This window comes from Hemiscyllium ocellatum, chromosome 6, assembly GCF_020745735.1.
Source record: "Hemiscyllium ocellatum isolate sHemOce1 chromosome 6, sHemOce1.pat.X.cur, whole genome shotgun sequence".
Classification (NCBI taxonomy): domain Eukaryota; kingdom Metazoa; phylum Chordata; class Chondrichthyes; order Orectolobiformes; family Hemiscylliidae; genus Hemiscyllium; species Hemiscyllium ocellatum.
This window is the reverse complement of record NC_083406.1, coordinates 73918205-73930889: the sequence shown is the minus strand read 5'-3', so window position 1 is coordinate 73930889 and position 12685 is coordinate 73918205. Positions and strand designations below refer to the sequence as shown.

Genomic DNA, 12685 nt, shown 5'->3' with positions numbered 1-12685 from the left:
CTGAGAAGTGGCAGATGGAGTTTAATTCAGATAAATGCGAGGTGCTGCATTTTGGGAAAGCAAATCTGAGCAGGACTTGTGCACTTAATGGTAAGGACCTAGGGAGTGTTGCTGAACAAAGAGACCTTGGAGTGCAGGTTCATAGCTCCTTGAAAGTGGAGTTGCAGGTAGATAGGATAGTGAAGAAGGCGTTTGGTATGCTTTCCTTTATTGGACAGAGTACTGAGTACAGGTGTTGGGAGGTCATGTTGCAGCTGGACAGGACATTGGTTAGGCCACTGTTGGAATATTGCGTGCAATTCTGATCTCCTTCCTATCGGAAAGATGTTGTGAAACTTGAAATGGTTCAGAAAAGATTTACAAGGATGTTGCCAGAGTTGGAGGATTTGAGCTATAGGGAGAGGCTGAACAGGCTGGGGCTGTTTTCCCTGGAGGGTTGGAGGCTGAGGGGTGACCTTATAGAGGTTTACAAAATTATGAGGGGCATGGATAAGATAAATAGACAAAGTCTTTTCCCTGGGGTCAGGGAGTCCAGAACTAGATGGCATTGGTTTAGGGTGAGAGGGGAAAGACATAAAAGAGACCTAAGGGACTGGTATAATTGCAACATTTAAGAGACATTTGGATGGGTATATGAATAGGAAGGGTTTGAAGGGATATGGGCCAGGTGCTGGCAGGTGGGACTAGATTGGGTTGGGATATCTGGTCGGCATGGACAGGTTGGACCAAAGGGTCTGTTTCCATGCTGTATATCTCTATGACTCTATGACAGGACGATATGATGAACAGACAAGTAGCATATGAAATTTAGTGCAGAGAATTGAGAAGTGAATCACTTTGGTTGGATGAACACAGGGACGCAACATAAAATGAAGAGCACAATTCTAAAATGGATTTGGAATGGGCATGTAAATAAATCATTAAAAGTGGCAGGACAGGCTAAGAGAGTAGGAACATGGATGTAGAGTAGGAAATTGGCTGAATGATAGTAAACAAAGAATAGTGATGGCAGGTAGTTTTTCACAAATAAAAAATGTTTATATTAATCATAATAATATTTTAATTATCCATGCACCATTTATCATCAGAGGCATACACTACTAAAGCAAATAAGTTATCTTAAACTTACAATACTGCTTCGGTTTAACTGGCATACTGAGTGGAATCTTACAGGAGCCAGAGCAACACGGACTACGTGGGATTTGTGGCAGAATTGGATGAGAAGTTTGGCACAAATGTTTCAATACTGGGAGCGTCTAAAAGCATTTTTCTGGTTTTGCCGAGTAGTGTGGTAAGATTTTTGCTAGGCAGTGGCAAAATGCCAATTAAGGGGAATTATTGCTTGTTAATAACACTGCAGCTCAACTTATTAATATCTAGCTACCCATCTTACCAAACAAGTCAGTGTGAAGAATTCTCAACATGGAAGTCAAAGCAGGCAGGTGATGACTTCAGCTTGCTGCTGGCTGTAATGAGCTTTCATGTTGGACACCAGACACCAAAATGTCAGGGTGGCATGGTGGCTCAGTAGTTAGCACAGCTGCCTCACAGTGCCAGGGACCCGGGTTCAATTCCAGCCTTGGGTGACTGTCTAGGTGGAGTTTGCATGTTCCCTGTACCTGTGTGGGTTTCTGCCAGTTGCTCCAGTTTCCTCCCATAGTCCAAGTTACGTGGATTGGCCATGCTAAATTACCCTTAATGTTCAGGGGTGTGTGGGTTAGACGTATTAGCCATGACAAATGCAGGGACAGAGTTGGAGGATTGATCTAGGTGGGATGGTACTGATGTGGACTTGTTGGGCTGAATGGCCTGTTTCCACACTGTGGAGAATACTGTTCTTTAAAGGCATACTCTATGGACAGGCCATACACACTCTAAGTCTAGAGACGTTGGTGTCTAGCATGTGCCAAGCTTCAGAAGTCCTCATACCACATCTCTGATCCGCTTACCATATGTTTTGAACTTCAATGCTCCACCTCAGACTGCATTGGCAACTATCATTGCAAAGCTGCTGTAAGGAGCTTCACTGACTGTGTGGAGTTTGCACGTTCTCCCCGTGTCTGCGTGGGTTTCCTCTGGGTGCTCCGGTTTCCTCCCACAGTCCAAAGATGTGCAGGTCAGGTAAATTGGCCATGCTAAATTGCCCGTAGTGTTAGGTAAGGGGTAAATGTAGGGGTATGGGTGGGTTGCGCTTCAGCAGGGCGGTGTGGACTTGTTGGGCCGAAGGGCCTGTTTCCACACTGTAAGTAATCTAATCTAAAGGACACTGTGTATTCAGGGACATATACACCCAGCTCATGGACTGGACTGCATCCCTCAGTCAAGACAGACAGATGGCACTCATGATATCCCAGCACAGTAAGCCAAAGGCAGTCTCCAATACCAGCCCAAGGATTTGGATGCAGTTAGTCAGCTCAGGGCGGTCACAATCAGAATCCTCTCCTCATAAGGCCTGAGGAGTCAAATGTGTGGCAGCCCATCAACTGTCTTATTTCTGCTCTCCCGTGCGCTGTTTTCTTCCTAGATTGAGATTGACTTAGGCAGATGGAGATGAAAGTAGGTGACACAGCTGATGTTTTTGGTACAGTTAGGCGATTGCCCCAAGCAAGTGAGTAGGCACTGTAGAAGGTATGCCGGGTTAGTCATGTCAGGGGTTGGGATGGGTTACAGCGACTGAATGAAAATTTTGTAGATGTTACATCGTGAGAGTGGTAGAGCTTGGGCCTTGGTGGGTGGTAGGTACGGTAGAATGAGCGTATCAGAGAGAAGATAGTGACGCGTTTGGAGGCAGTATGAGGAAGCTCATTGAGATTCTTCCTATATTGCTTGTCATTCCTCCGGATGACTGAGACTGCAAGAACCCAGGTGACAATTTCAGCCTAGGCAACAATAATCTGGTATTATGGTCTCCACTGCTGTTCCTGTGGGAAGAGGACATCCCATGTCTGCACTAACTGTCCAGCAGGACCTCCAAGTCCCTGTCTGGAAAGCAGGCAACCACTTTCTCTCCGTCTGCCGTGTCTAAGTATGCGTGTCCAGGTGCACAACAGGCTTTTAAAACTGGGGTAGGTGCACAGGATGCCAGTTGTTCAGCAAATATCCAGTGAGTGATGTTTGTTCAGGGATTGTTATGTGGTAGAATCAGATGTGACAAACTTCACAAGGGCAGAGTAGATAGTTAATGAGATGCATTTGTTCAGATATGGCAAGAAATCTTGATGAGTATCAAAGCAAGAATCCTTCCATAAAACTTAACACAAGTCCCAGTTAACTAAAATAAATTAAGTCCAAATGTCTAATTCTGGGCATTATACTTTCGGAAAAATTTGTGTCAGCATTGGCGAGGGTACAGAAAATATTCGTAAGAGTGGTTACTGGGTGAGAACTTCAGTGTGGTTGAAAGATTGGAGAAATTGGGACTGATCTCGAGAAGAGGAAATTGGGCCAGAAATCCTGAGGTCCGAGCAGAGTAGATAGAATGAATCTCTTCCCATTGGTGGATGCATGGAGCAATTGAGGGCACAGATTTAAGGTAACTGACATCAAGACCTCATCTGATCGAGTATGGTATCAAGGAGTCCTCGCAAAAATGTAATCAATGTATATCATGAAGAACACTCTCCACTGGTTGCAGTCATACCTGACGCAAAGATTGTGGTTACTGGAGTGCAGTCATCTCAGATACAAGACATCTCTGCAGGAGTTCCTTAGGGTAGTGACCGAGGCCAAACAATTTTGAGCTGTTTCAACAATGATCTTTTCTCCATTGTAAGATCAGAAGTGGGGATGTTAGCTGATGATTACACAACATTCAGCACATTCCTGATTCGTCAGATGTTGGAGCAGTCCTTATCCAAATGCACCAAGTCCTGAACAATTTCCAGGCTTGGGATGAAAAGTGGCAAGTTATATTTGCACCACACAAAGGCTAGGTAATGACAATCTCCAATACGAGATAATCTAACCACCACCTCTTGAAATTTAAGGGTGTTATCATCTCCTAATCCTCTACCAAAACATCTTGAGATTAACCATTGACCAGAAACTGAACTTGACTAGCCACATAACTACAATGGCTACAAGATCAAGTCAGGGGCAAGGAATCCTGCAGTGCGAACTCACCTCCTGACTCACCAAAGACTGTCCACCATCGAGAAGGCACAAGTCAGGAGCGTGATGGAATACTCCCCACTTATCTGGATGACTACAGCTCCCCTAATACTCAAGGAGCTTGACATCATCCAGGGCAAAGCAGCCTGCTTGACTGCATCATATCCACAACATTTAGTCACTCCACGCTCAGCAGGAGCAACGTGTGCTGTCTGCAAGCTGAACTGGAGAAATTCACCAAAGCTTCTTTGACAGCACTTTCAAACCCATGACCACTTCCATCACAAAACACAAAGGCAGCAAGTACTTTGGGAACATACCACCTACAAGTTCCCCTGTACTCTTCCCAATTTGAAAAAGTATTGTCATTTCTTCAGTGCCTTTGGGTCAAAATTCCCTCCTGAATGACACTGTAGATATACCAACAGCACATGGATTACAGTGCTTCAAAAAGGCAGTTTACCACTACCTTCTTATGGACAACTAGGGACAGGCAATAAAATGTGGCCCATCCACTGATAATTACATTTCATGAGTAAATTAAGAAAAATATAGTGAGAGAGGCAATGGCAACAGGAGGAAAAATGTTTTCATTCAGTTAAGGTTAAGATGGAGAATACACTGCCTGATAATGTGGTGGAGTAACAGTCAAGTGAGTCTTTGTAAAGGGGACTGGATTATTATCTGAAAAGAAAGATAATTGCAGCATTATGGGGTAAAGTCAGGGAAGTGCCACTAGGTGAATGGCTCCTTCTGTACAGAAGCATCAGGCCTACTAAGCTGTAATGAGTCAAGTCATTATTAAAAAACCAACAGAACACTGGAGTTGATGATTATACAGCACCTTTTATGTTCTCCAAATATCCCAAAATCTTTACAGTCAATTAAGTGCTTTTGAAGAGTAGTCACAAAGGGCTAGATTTTTAACAGTCAGAGGGCCATTAAAAATTGCATTGAAAAATTCTTCAAGACGAATTCTGTGGGAATCTTTTATTGTTAACTTTTAAAACATTACTTAATGTCAATCCTCACTATGGAAGATAGACTGAGTTGTCTACTGAGTTTCCAACCTTTTCAGTATCAAGGCACATGTCAAACAGAAACAATTCCAAGACAGACCCCCTTATTTAGCTGAATTGATTGCCATATTTACTTGCATTACTGTGGCTTAGTAGGAATGGAAACACCAATTATCAATGAGGCTTCCCATGGTGTCGTCACTCTCCACCACCATCCATCTAGCCATCTCTCACAATATTTGCTCATCCTGTGGAGGTTGCTATGCAGCCCAGTCATGAACAGGAAGTTCAGTCGCTAGAAGCAGCAGCTGCTTCCCAACATGCAAGGATCAGGTGAGTAGAATCCCTCTGGCCCAGACTCAGCTCCAGCAAAGGGCCAGTTCTACATGCTGGAACTCCTGCACCTGCCACATTCTTGGCTCCAGTCTGGTGTGACCCTAACAACCCGTAGTAGCTGGGACAAGCGATCTGACTGGCTTAGTCCAGAAAAGGGGCAAAAGTAATGGATTAATCAATAGCTAACTAGGCAGAGAAGAATTTTATTTGTAAAACACTGCCCTCTGTTCATCTCACAGATTAAAGTCTGTACATTTTAATGAGACTTAATATTTTCCCCTTTGTATCCATAATGCTATATTGGGGAACAGTGTCATTTTATAATTCTGAATAAAAATATGATGGGCACTATATATAAATATGAAACCATACACATTAGTGTTCAGAGATCAGGCAATTTCTTCCATTTTGCTGAATTCTGAGAGCAAGTTACAATCAAGAACAATGTTGAAAAAAAGTGTTGTAATAACCAATAATAGAGACAATGTTTGTGGTGAACTTCACACTTTATTGACAAGGTGTGAATTCCATTGAGCTTTTTTAGAGGGATCTTGCTGCATGATCCAGCGTGATTTCTTGCCATACCTTACCAAATGTGACTCATTAACTATATACCCCACCACTATGGCATCCCTCACGTCTGATTCTAGTGCCATTTTACCACGTGCCATTCTTGAATAAATTGACACTCAGTGAATACCCACTAAAAGATTAGTAGCCTTTGCGCACACACCTGCTATACACCCAGATAACTGTTGGCAAATTAGCTTTGCCCCTTAGCCCCGGTTAAGTTATGGCTAAGCAACCACAAAGCCATGTTGCTCACGACTAATGCTCTCTTGCTCACACAACCAAATTCTATCACCCCCATCACTGGTTAACAACCATGTCAGCTTGTAGACTGCAGCAGTTCAAGAAGCACTTCATTACTACTTTCTCAAGGGCAAGCAGGGATGGACAATAAATACTGACTATCCAGACTCCAAACCCACGAATGAAAAAATAAAATGATTACAGTTTACCTTTCCTTTGCTACATCCTATCTAAACACACTCTACATCCGCATTACTCTGTTCCCAATGCCACCTGAACACCTGCATCGTGATATTGTCCAGTTGGGAAACATGACACACAATTAAGACCAAATGCTGTCATCATTACCAGTGACTAAAACTCATGATGGTCTTCTGCATCCAGCTCAGACTTTCTCCCAATGCCAAGTTAGACTTTGATCAATTTCTCACGAGATATTGCCACAAATCTCATCACAGCCCACGTCTCTCAAAACCCGATGAGATCTCACTCAATGAAATGTAATTCTTTAAGTCAGTTACAATTTTAATATCTATTTTCATATAACTTGACAGATAACAGTTCCTTTTAACTATTCAAAGAATAGGACTTTGTAGTTCGGGGTAAGGGAACAGGAAAAGGAAAGAGAATAAAAAGCGGAAGGAAAAGAGGACAGAATGTTTTCTTTATTACTTTATATCCTCCATTGATTTTGTAATATTTTCTAATAATCATCTTAAACTCACTTGTAGATTTTCTAAACGATTTTGCACCTTTTTGGCCTGAGTTTCCAACTTCTTATTCTGCTGCTTTATATCATTAATCTGAAAAATATCACCAGAAACAACTGTATTAACAGATATGTGCAAAACAATTAACAATGCTTTGGAAGCGAAGGTTATGCAGTTTTGGAGTGGATAACATTCCTTTGTAATGCTTAGTTTTGAAACAACTAAATGCACACAAAATGCATATCAATGGCAGGTGTTGTGGAGTAAGGAGAGAATTTCCACTGCGTATATTGCTCTTGAATCTGGTCTCTCATTTTAATTAGAAGTATGCATGAAGTACAACTAAGTTTGTCTGGAACAAATACATTCAACTGCACAAGATGTATTTCAAACACAAAGCATCAGCATTGGAAGGTGAGTAAAAAGTGGAGGGTGAGGTAGTGCAAGTTAAAATAAGCGGATGGATTTGATGGTTTGGAAGATTCATTTTTCAATGATTTAGTCCAGTTGGAGCAACTAACCAGGGAAGGATTTAACATATAATGAATGAAATACATATTACTGATTTTTCTCGATTCGACTATATTTGTTCTTTCCGCAAGATATTATCAAGGAAAAAAGGTAAATTATAGCTATGTTGTTACATTTTAACTTCCAACAGGACATAGCTTCGAACAGATGTTCATGCTTTTCCTCTGAATTTAGGATATTGCACTGTCGTAAAGTGCAAGGCAAAGGAAAACAATTAAGTTTAAAGGACATTAAAAAGTTTTATTCACATGCTGTTCTGACTTGTGATAGATCTCTCTAACTTGATTGCAATTTCAATGCACACTGAAGATTTTCCATGCTCAGGAAATAGTTATTTTATTCAATGACCTGGGGCAAGTAACTCTCCACAGCTGTACTAGTTGAGACACAACCAAATTATGGCACTATAAGCTATAGAAAAATTGTTCTTGCCTGTTTTTTCAAGGAGTCATTTGATTCCTTTAATGTGTCAAAGGAGGATTTAAGTCTCTTGTTTTCTTTTATCTTCTCCTTTAAGGCATTTGTGAGTTGATTGACTTCTGCACCGTGTTGCTGTGGAAAACAAAAAAAGGGATGGATTTTCAGATCACCACAAGTTGCAAAGTTGACATTGTGAATTAGCCGATATTGCAGAACTCACCTAATTTCCACCTATTTCAATTTAGTTGACCAATTCAATGTTTCAATTTTACCACTTCGGAAAATGGAAACAACCTTCCATTGAATTCATTAGCTAACTCTCCAAGTAAGAACATTTTCAGTAATGCTAAATGGCATGATGCTAATCTTTTCAATTTAGGTATACAGCAACAATTGTATGTTTCCATAATTTGGACTTTCCCAAAACTATTCCCTTATATGCTCTGTTCAAGTTCAGTCGCTTGTTCTTGATATTTAAGTCAGACCACAATATGGCTGTAAAAAGAAAAAACACCCATTTATACTCCACTGCGATAAACATCATGCAACAGGGCTTAAATTCAGCATCCCAAGTCCTCTGCACTTCCAGGATGAGGGCATTCAGTAAAATGGCAGAGGAGAAGAATTATAGAAATTGAAAGAACGGGAATGGGCCACTAGACCTGAAACGTTAACTCTGATTTCTCTCCACATATGCTATTTCCTTATGTGCTCTGTTTAAGTTCAGACCTGCTGAACTTTTCCAGCAATTTTTGTTTGTTTCTGAGGAGCATTATAGAGTCAGCACTGCTGATCCAATACCTGATGGCATGCAGAATATTAGTAGCAGAAAAAACAATGGAGGACACATATGCGAACAGAAACATACGAAATACAATGTAGTTCTTTTAGCGAAAGACTGATGTCACTTTGCTTTGAAGAAATTAACTTTCCCAAATGGACCGTACATTAATTCCACCAGTTGACAGAACTATGTGTCTATATTATACAAATATAGTAGATAAAGAGTACCAAATACAGAAATGAATACAATTCCATCAGACTGCATTATGCCACAGCAAACTCGTCTCCACCAGGAGCAAAGGGAATGGATGTGAAAAGGGAGGGGGAAAGGATGTGAATGCAGAAAGTGTATGTTTACCTTCCATTTATAAAACTGACAAAGAATATACAATCTGAAATTTACAGGTCCCTTCCTGATTTCCAATTGGTTGTTCCTATTCATCCTGATAATTCTCCAGGTCCCAAAAAAATTGAAGAAAATTCAGGATTTTCATCCTTTACTTAGAATCAAGTAAATGACGACAGCAGAAAGAAAAAAATGTGACTGTTGGAATGAATTTTTACTTATATAGTGCTTTTATGCCTCATGATGATCCAAAGCACTTTGCAGATATCTAAACACTCTAAAGTACGGAGTTATGATCCTAGCAGATAGTACACTGGACAGGTCAGAGTCCAGAGGGAAATCTAGCTTAATGTACCTTAAGGTTTATTTTTGCCTATTTAGTTACCATGGTAGCCAGTCACTGAACATATTCACATAAGAATGTCGATATACCTTTAACAAAACAACAGAAGTTTATTGCACAAAATAGAAATAAAAGCAAAGCTATAATTAAACAGAAAGAAACCCTATATTCCTGTCTTGAATCTTTAAGTTTTTATTCAACTGATGAGACCAGAAGCGTTGCTTTCAGTAACATTTTATATATTCACCAAATATGATCCTCTTAGTCTGTTCCAGTGTTCAAGATTTCTTTCCAGATCCAATGGTCTGAAGACTTTGACAAACTAAAATCTAACCCTCTATTGGAATGGATCTTTTATTCTGAACTCGACCTGCTTGTAGTCTATGACCTCTCTGATCATAACAACTTAACAATAAGCAGAAATTACTTTAGCAGGTAGCATGTTGAATCATTTAATTTGTCGCATATTTTCTTGTAAAGGTTGTCTTTAGTTCACTGTTTCAAACAAATTTCCTTGAAAACATCTTCACAGCACTAACAATCAAAAAACATTTACCTTAGCTTTAAAATCCAATTTCCTAAATAATATTGAATCTCACCACAGTCTTCATTTTTTGATTAAGCTTCCTGTCACTTATTCTTATATCTCTGCATAACAGGTTAACTAGAACTGTTAGTTAGGGCTTAAAGTAATTTTGCAAATGGAGCAGACCATTAAGAATTAAGATCAGAGTACAGATAAATATAAACAGGATAACATGAAATATCTTAAAGAATATTAGTAAATTGTGAGGTGCAAACTTGAGAAGGAGAAAAATGGGCATTTTGGTCAACAAATTTCTAAGGTCTAAAGTACAAGATTGGTATTATTAGGAGACATTAATTGCTCAATAATTACTCTTGCTAGGAAAGACACAGTGCTAAGTCGACAGAGAGAGTAGAATTTCTCTGACTTGTGTACAGAAAACATTTTCAATACATATGTCTCCGGCTCAAGGAACACAATGGTTCTTAAAATGAAAAGGACACATGCAGTGTATTAAAGTCAGAGACCATTTAGTTAACTGTGGCTACAATGTAATTTGGTTAAAAAAACTTAAGAAAAGAGACTAAATAATATAATTGAACACGATAAATTGGGAAGGACTTTATTTATGATATTGTGCACCAAGAACTGGCAGATTATAAAAGTTGACTATCTGGCAAACCAATAAGGGAGAAATGGAAAACATTTGGAAGATAGATAGTTTAGGAGCATCCATACACCCTGGAGGACTATGACCCAGAGAGAATGCATGACACTACTGCTATAATGGAAACTTGAATTAAAGAGTGACAAGAATGGCAACTCAACATCCCTAGAATTTTCAATCAGGGTAGAGAAAGGGATAAAAAGGTGCAGGCATAATATTATTGTTTAAAGAATCATTAACAGCTGAGAGGAAAGATAATATCCTAAACATCAAATGAGGCTATATGAGTTGAGTTCAAATGAAAATAGGGCAACCACACTACTATATACTACACAACTTAAAGAGTGAATGAGTTAGAAGAGCACATATGTTGGCAAATTTCTGAGAGCAAAAATAATACAGCAATAATAGTTGGGGACAGTGTGCACAAAATTCTTGGACTGCATTCATGGGAACTGATTTTTAGCCAGTATGTGACAAACTCAATGAGAGGGCACAATTTAAGATGTAGTCTTATGAAATAAAGCGAGTCAAGTGGATGAAGGAGCAGTGGGTGACCATTTTGGAGACGATAATCATAATAGAGTTAGATTTAGCATCTTTACAGAAAGGGACAATATATGATGAGCAGCTTGGATAAAGTGGACAGGGAATACTCGTTTCCACCATCAGAAAGATCACCTACCGGGACACACAAAGTTAAAGAAAACTGTAGAAGGATTAGCAGGGGCATAAGGAAAAACATTTTCACCCAAAGGGTGAGCGAGGGTCTGGTATTCATTATCCAGATTGGTGGAAACCCTTTACTCATTTAAAAAGAACATGAATCGCACCTGAAAGGCTACAGACGAGGTGTTGGATTTAAAGTGGGTGGCTAGCTTATTCAGCGTGTGTAGACACAGTGGGCTGAATTATCTCTGTTGTGGTTCTGTTCGTCGAGCTGGGAATTTGTGTTGCAGATGTTTCGTCCCCTGTCTAGGTGACATCATCAGTGCTTGGAAGTCTCCTGTGAAGCGCTTCTGTGATGTTTCCTCCGGCATTTACAGTGATTTGTATCTGACGCTTCCGGTTGTCAGTTCCAGCTGTCCGCTGCAGTGGCCAGTATATTGGGTACAGGTCGATGTGCTTATTGATTGAATCTGTGGATGAATGCCATGCCTCTAGGAATTCCCTGGCTGTTCTGTATTTGGCTTGTTCCATAATAGTAGTGTTGTCCCAGTCGAACTCATGTCGAGCAATTATAAGACTATTATAAGACAAGCCAAACAGAGAACAGCCAGGGAATTCTTGGAGGCATGGCACTCATCCACAGATTCAATCAATAAGCACTTCGACCTGGACCCAATATACCGGCCACTGCAGTGGATAGCTAGAACTGACAACCGGAAGCGGCAGATACAAATCACTATAAATGCTGGAGGAAACATCACAGAAGCGCTTCACAGGAGGCTCCCAAGCACTGAGGATGTCACCTAGACAGGGGACGAAACGCCTGCAACACAAATTCCCAGCTCGGCGAACAGAACCACAACAACGAGCACCCGAGCAACAAATCTTCTCACAAACTTTGAATTATCTCTTTCCATGCTATAACTTTTCTATAATCCTAAAACAGAAAAAGAAGGCTAATAACTAGAAGATGGATTTAGTTAATAACTAGGAAGATTAGGGAAGTACAGGAGGAAATTTAAAAAAAAAATCAATACAGGATGCAAAGAAAGATTATGTGAAAAGGCAAAATTAAAATCAATGCCAAAATATTGCATGGGCATATAAACTGCAAACAATTCTTTAGAATTATTAAAGGGAAATCAGGTCTAACTTTCCTGACATCGTTGACGAAGTTACAGAGAAGGTTCAGTAAGTAGTTTAATAGATGTGTGTATGAACTTCAGACAGCACTGAACAAAAATGCCAAAAATGAGGCTTACTGAAAAGATGGAAGTCTTTGGGACTAAGGGGAATATGTTAGAAAATTGATTCAGTGACTAGAAGCAAAAGGTGATGGTGGCTTAATTCTCCTCAGAGGTTCATATTGGTTTCCCATAAGTTTTAGCTTTAGATCTTTACTAATTTACTAA

The 12685-nt window shown here is 40.1% G+C and overlaps 1 protein-coding gene across 1 annotated transcript in view; it reads right to left on the bottom strand.

Annotated features, from left to right (window-relative positions):
* LOC132816938 (coiled-coil domain-containing protein 138-like) overlaps positions 1-12685 on the bottom strand; it is a 123303-nt gene that overhangs the window by 45951 nt on the left and 64667 nt on the right. The window contains exons 7-8 of the mRNA XM_060826963.1: positions 7952-8071; positions 7004-7081 (exon numbers count right to left, since the gene is read on the bottom strand). Coding sequence (XP_060682946.1) covers positions 7004-7081; positions 7952-8071 — 198 coding nt within the window. The remainder of the gene's footprint in view (positions 1-7003; positions 7082-7951; positions 8072-12685) is intronic.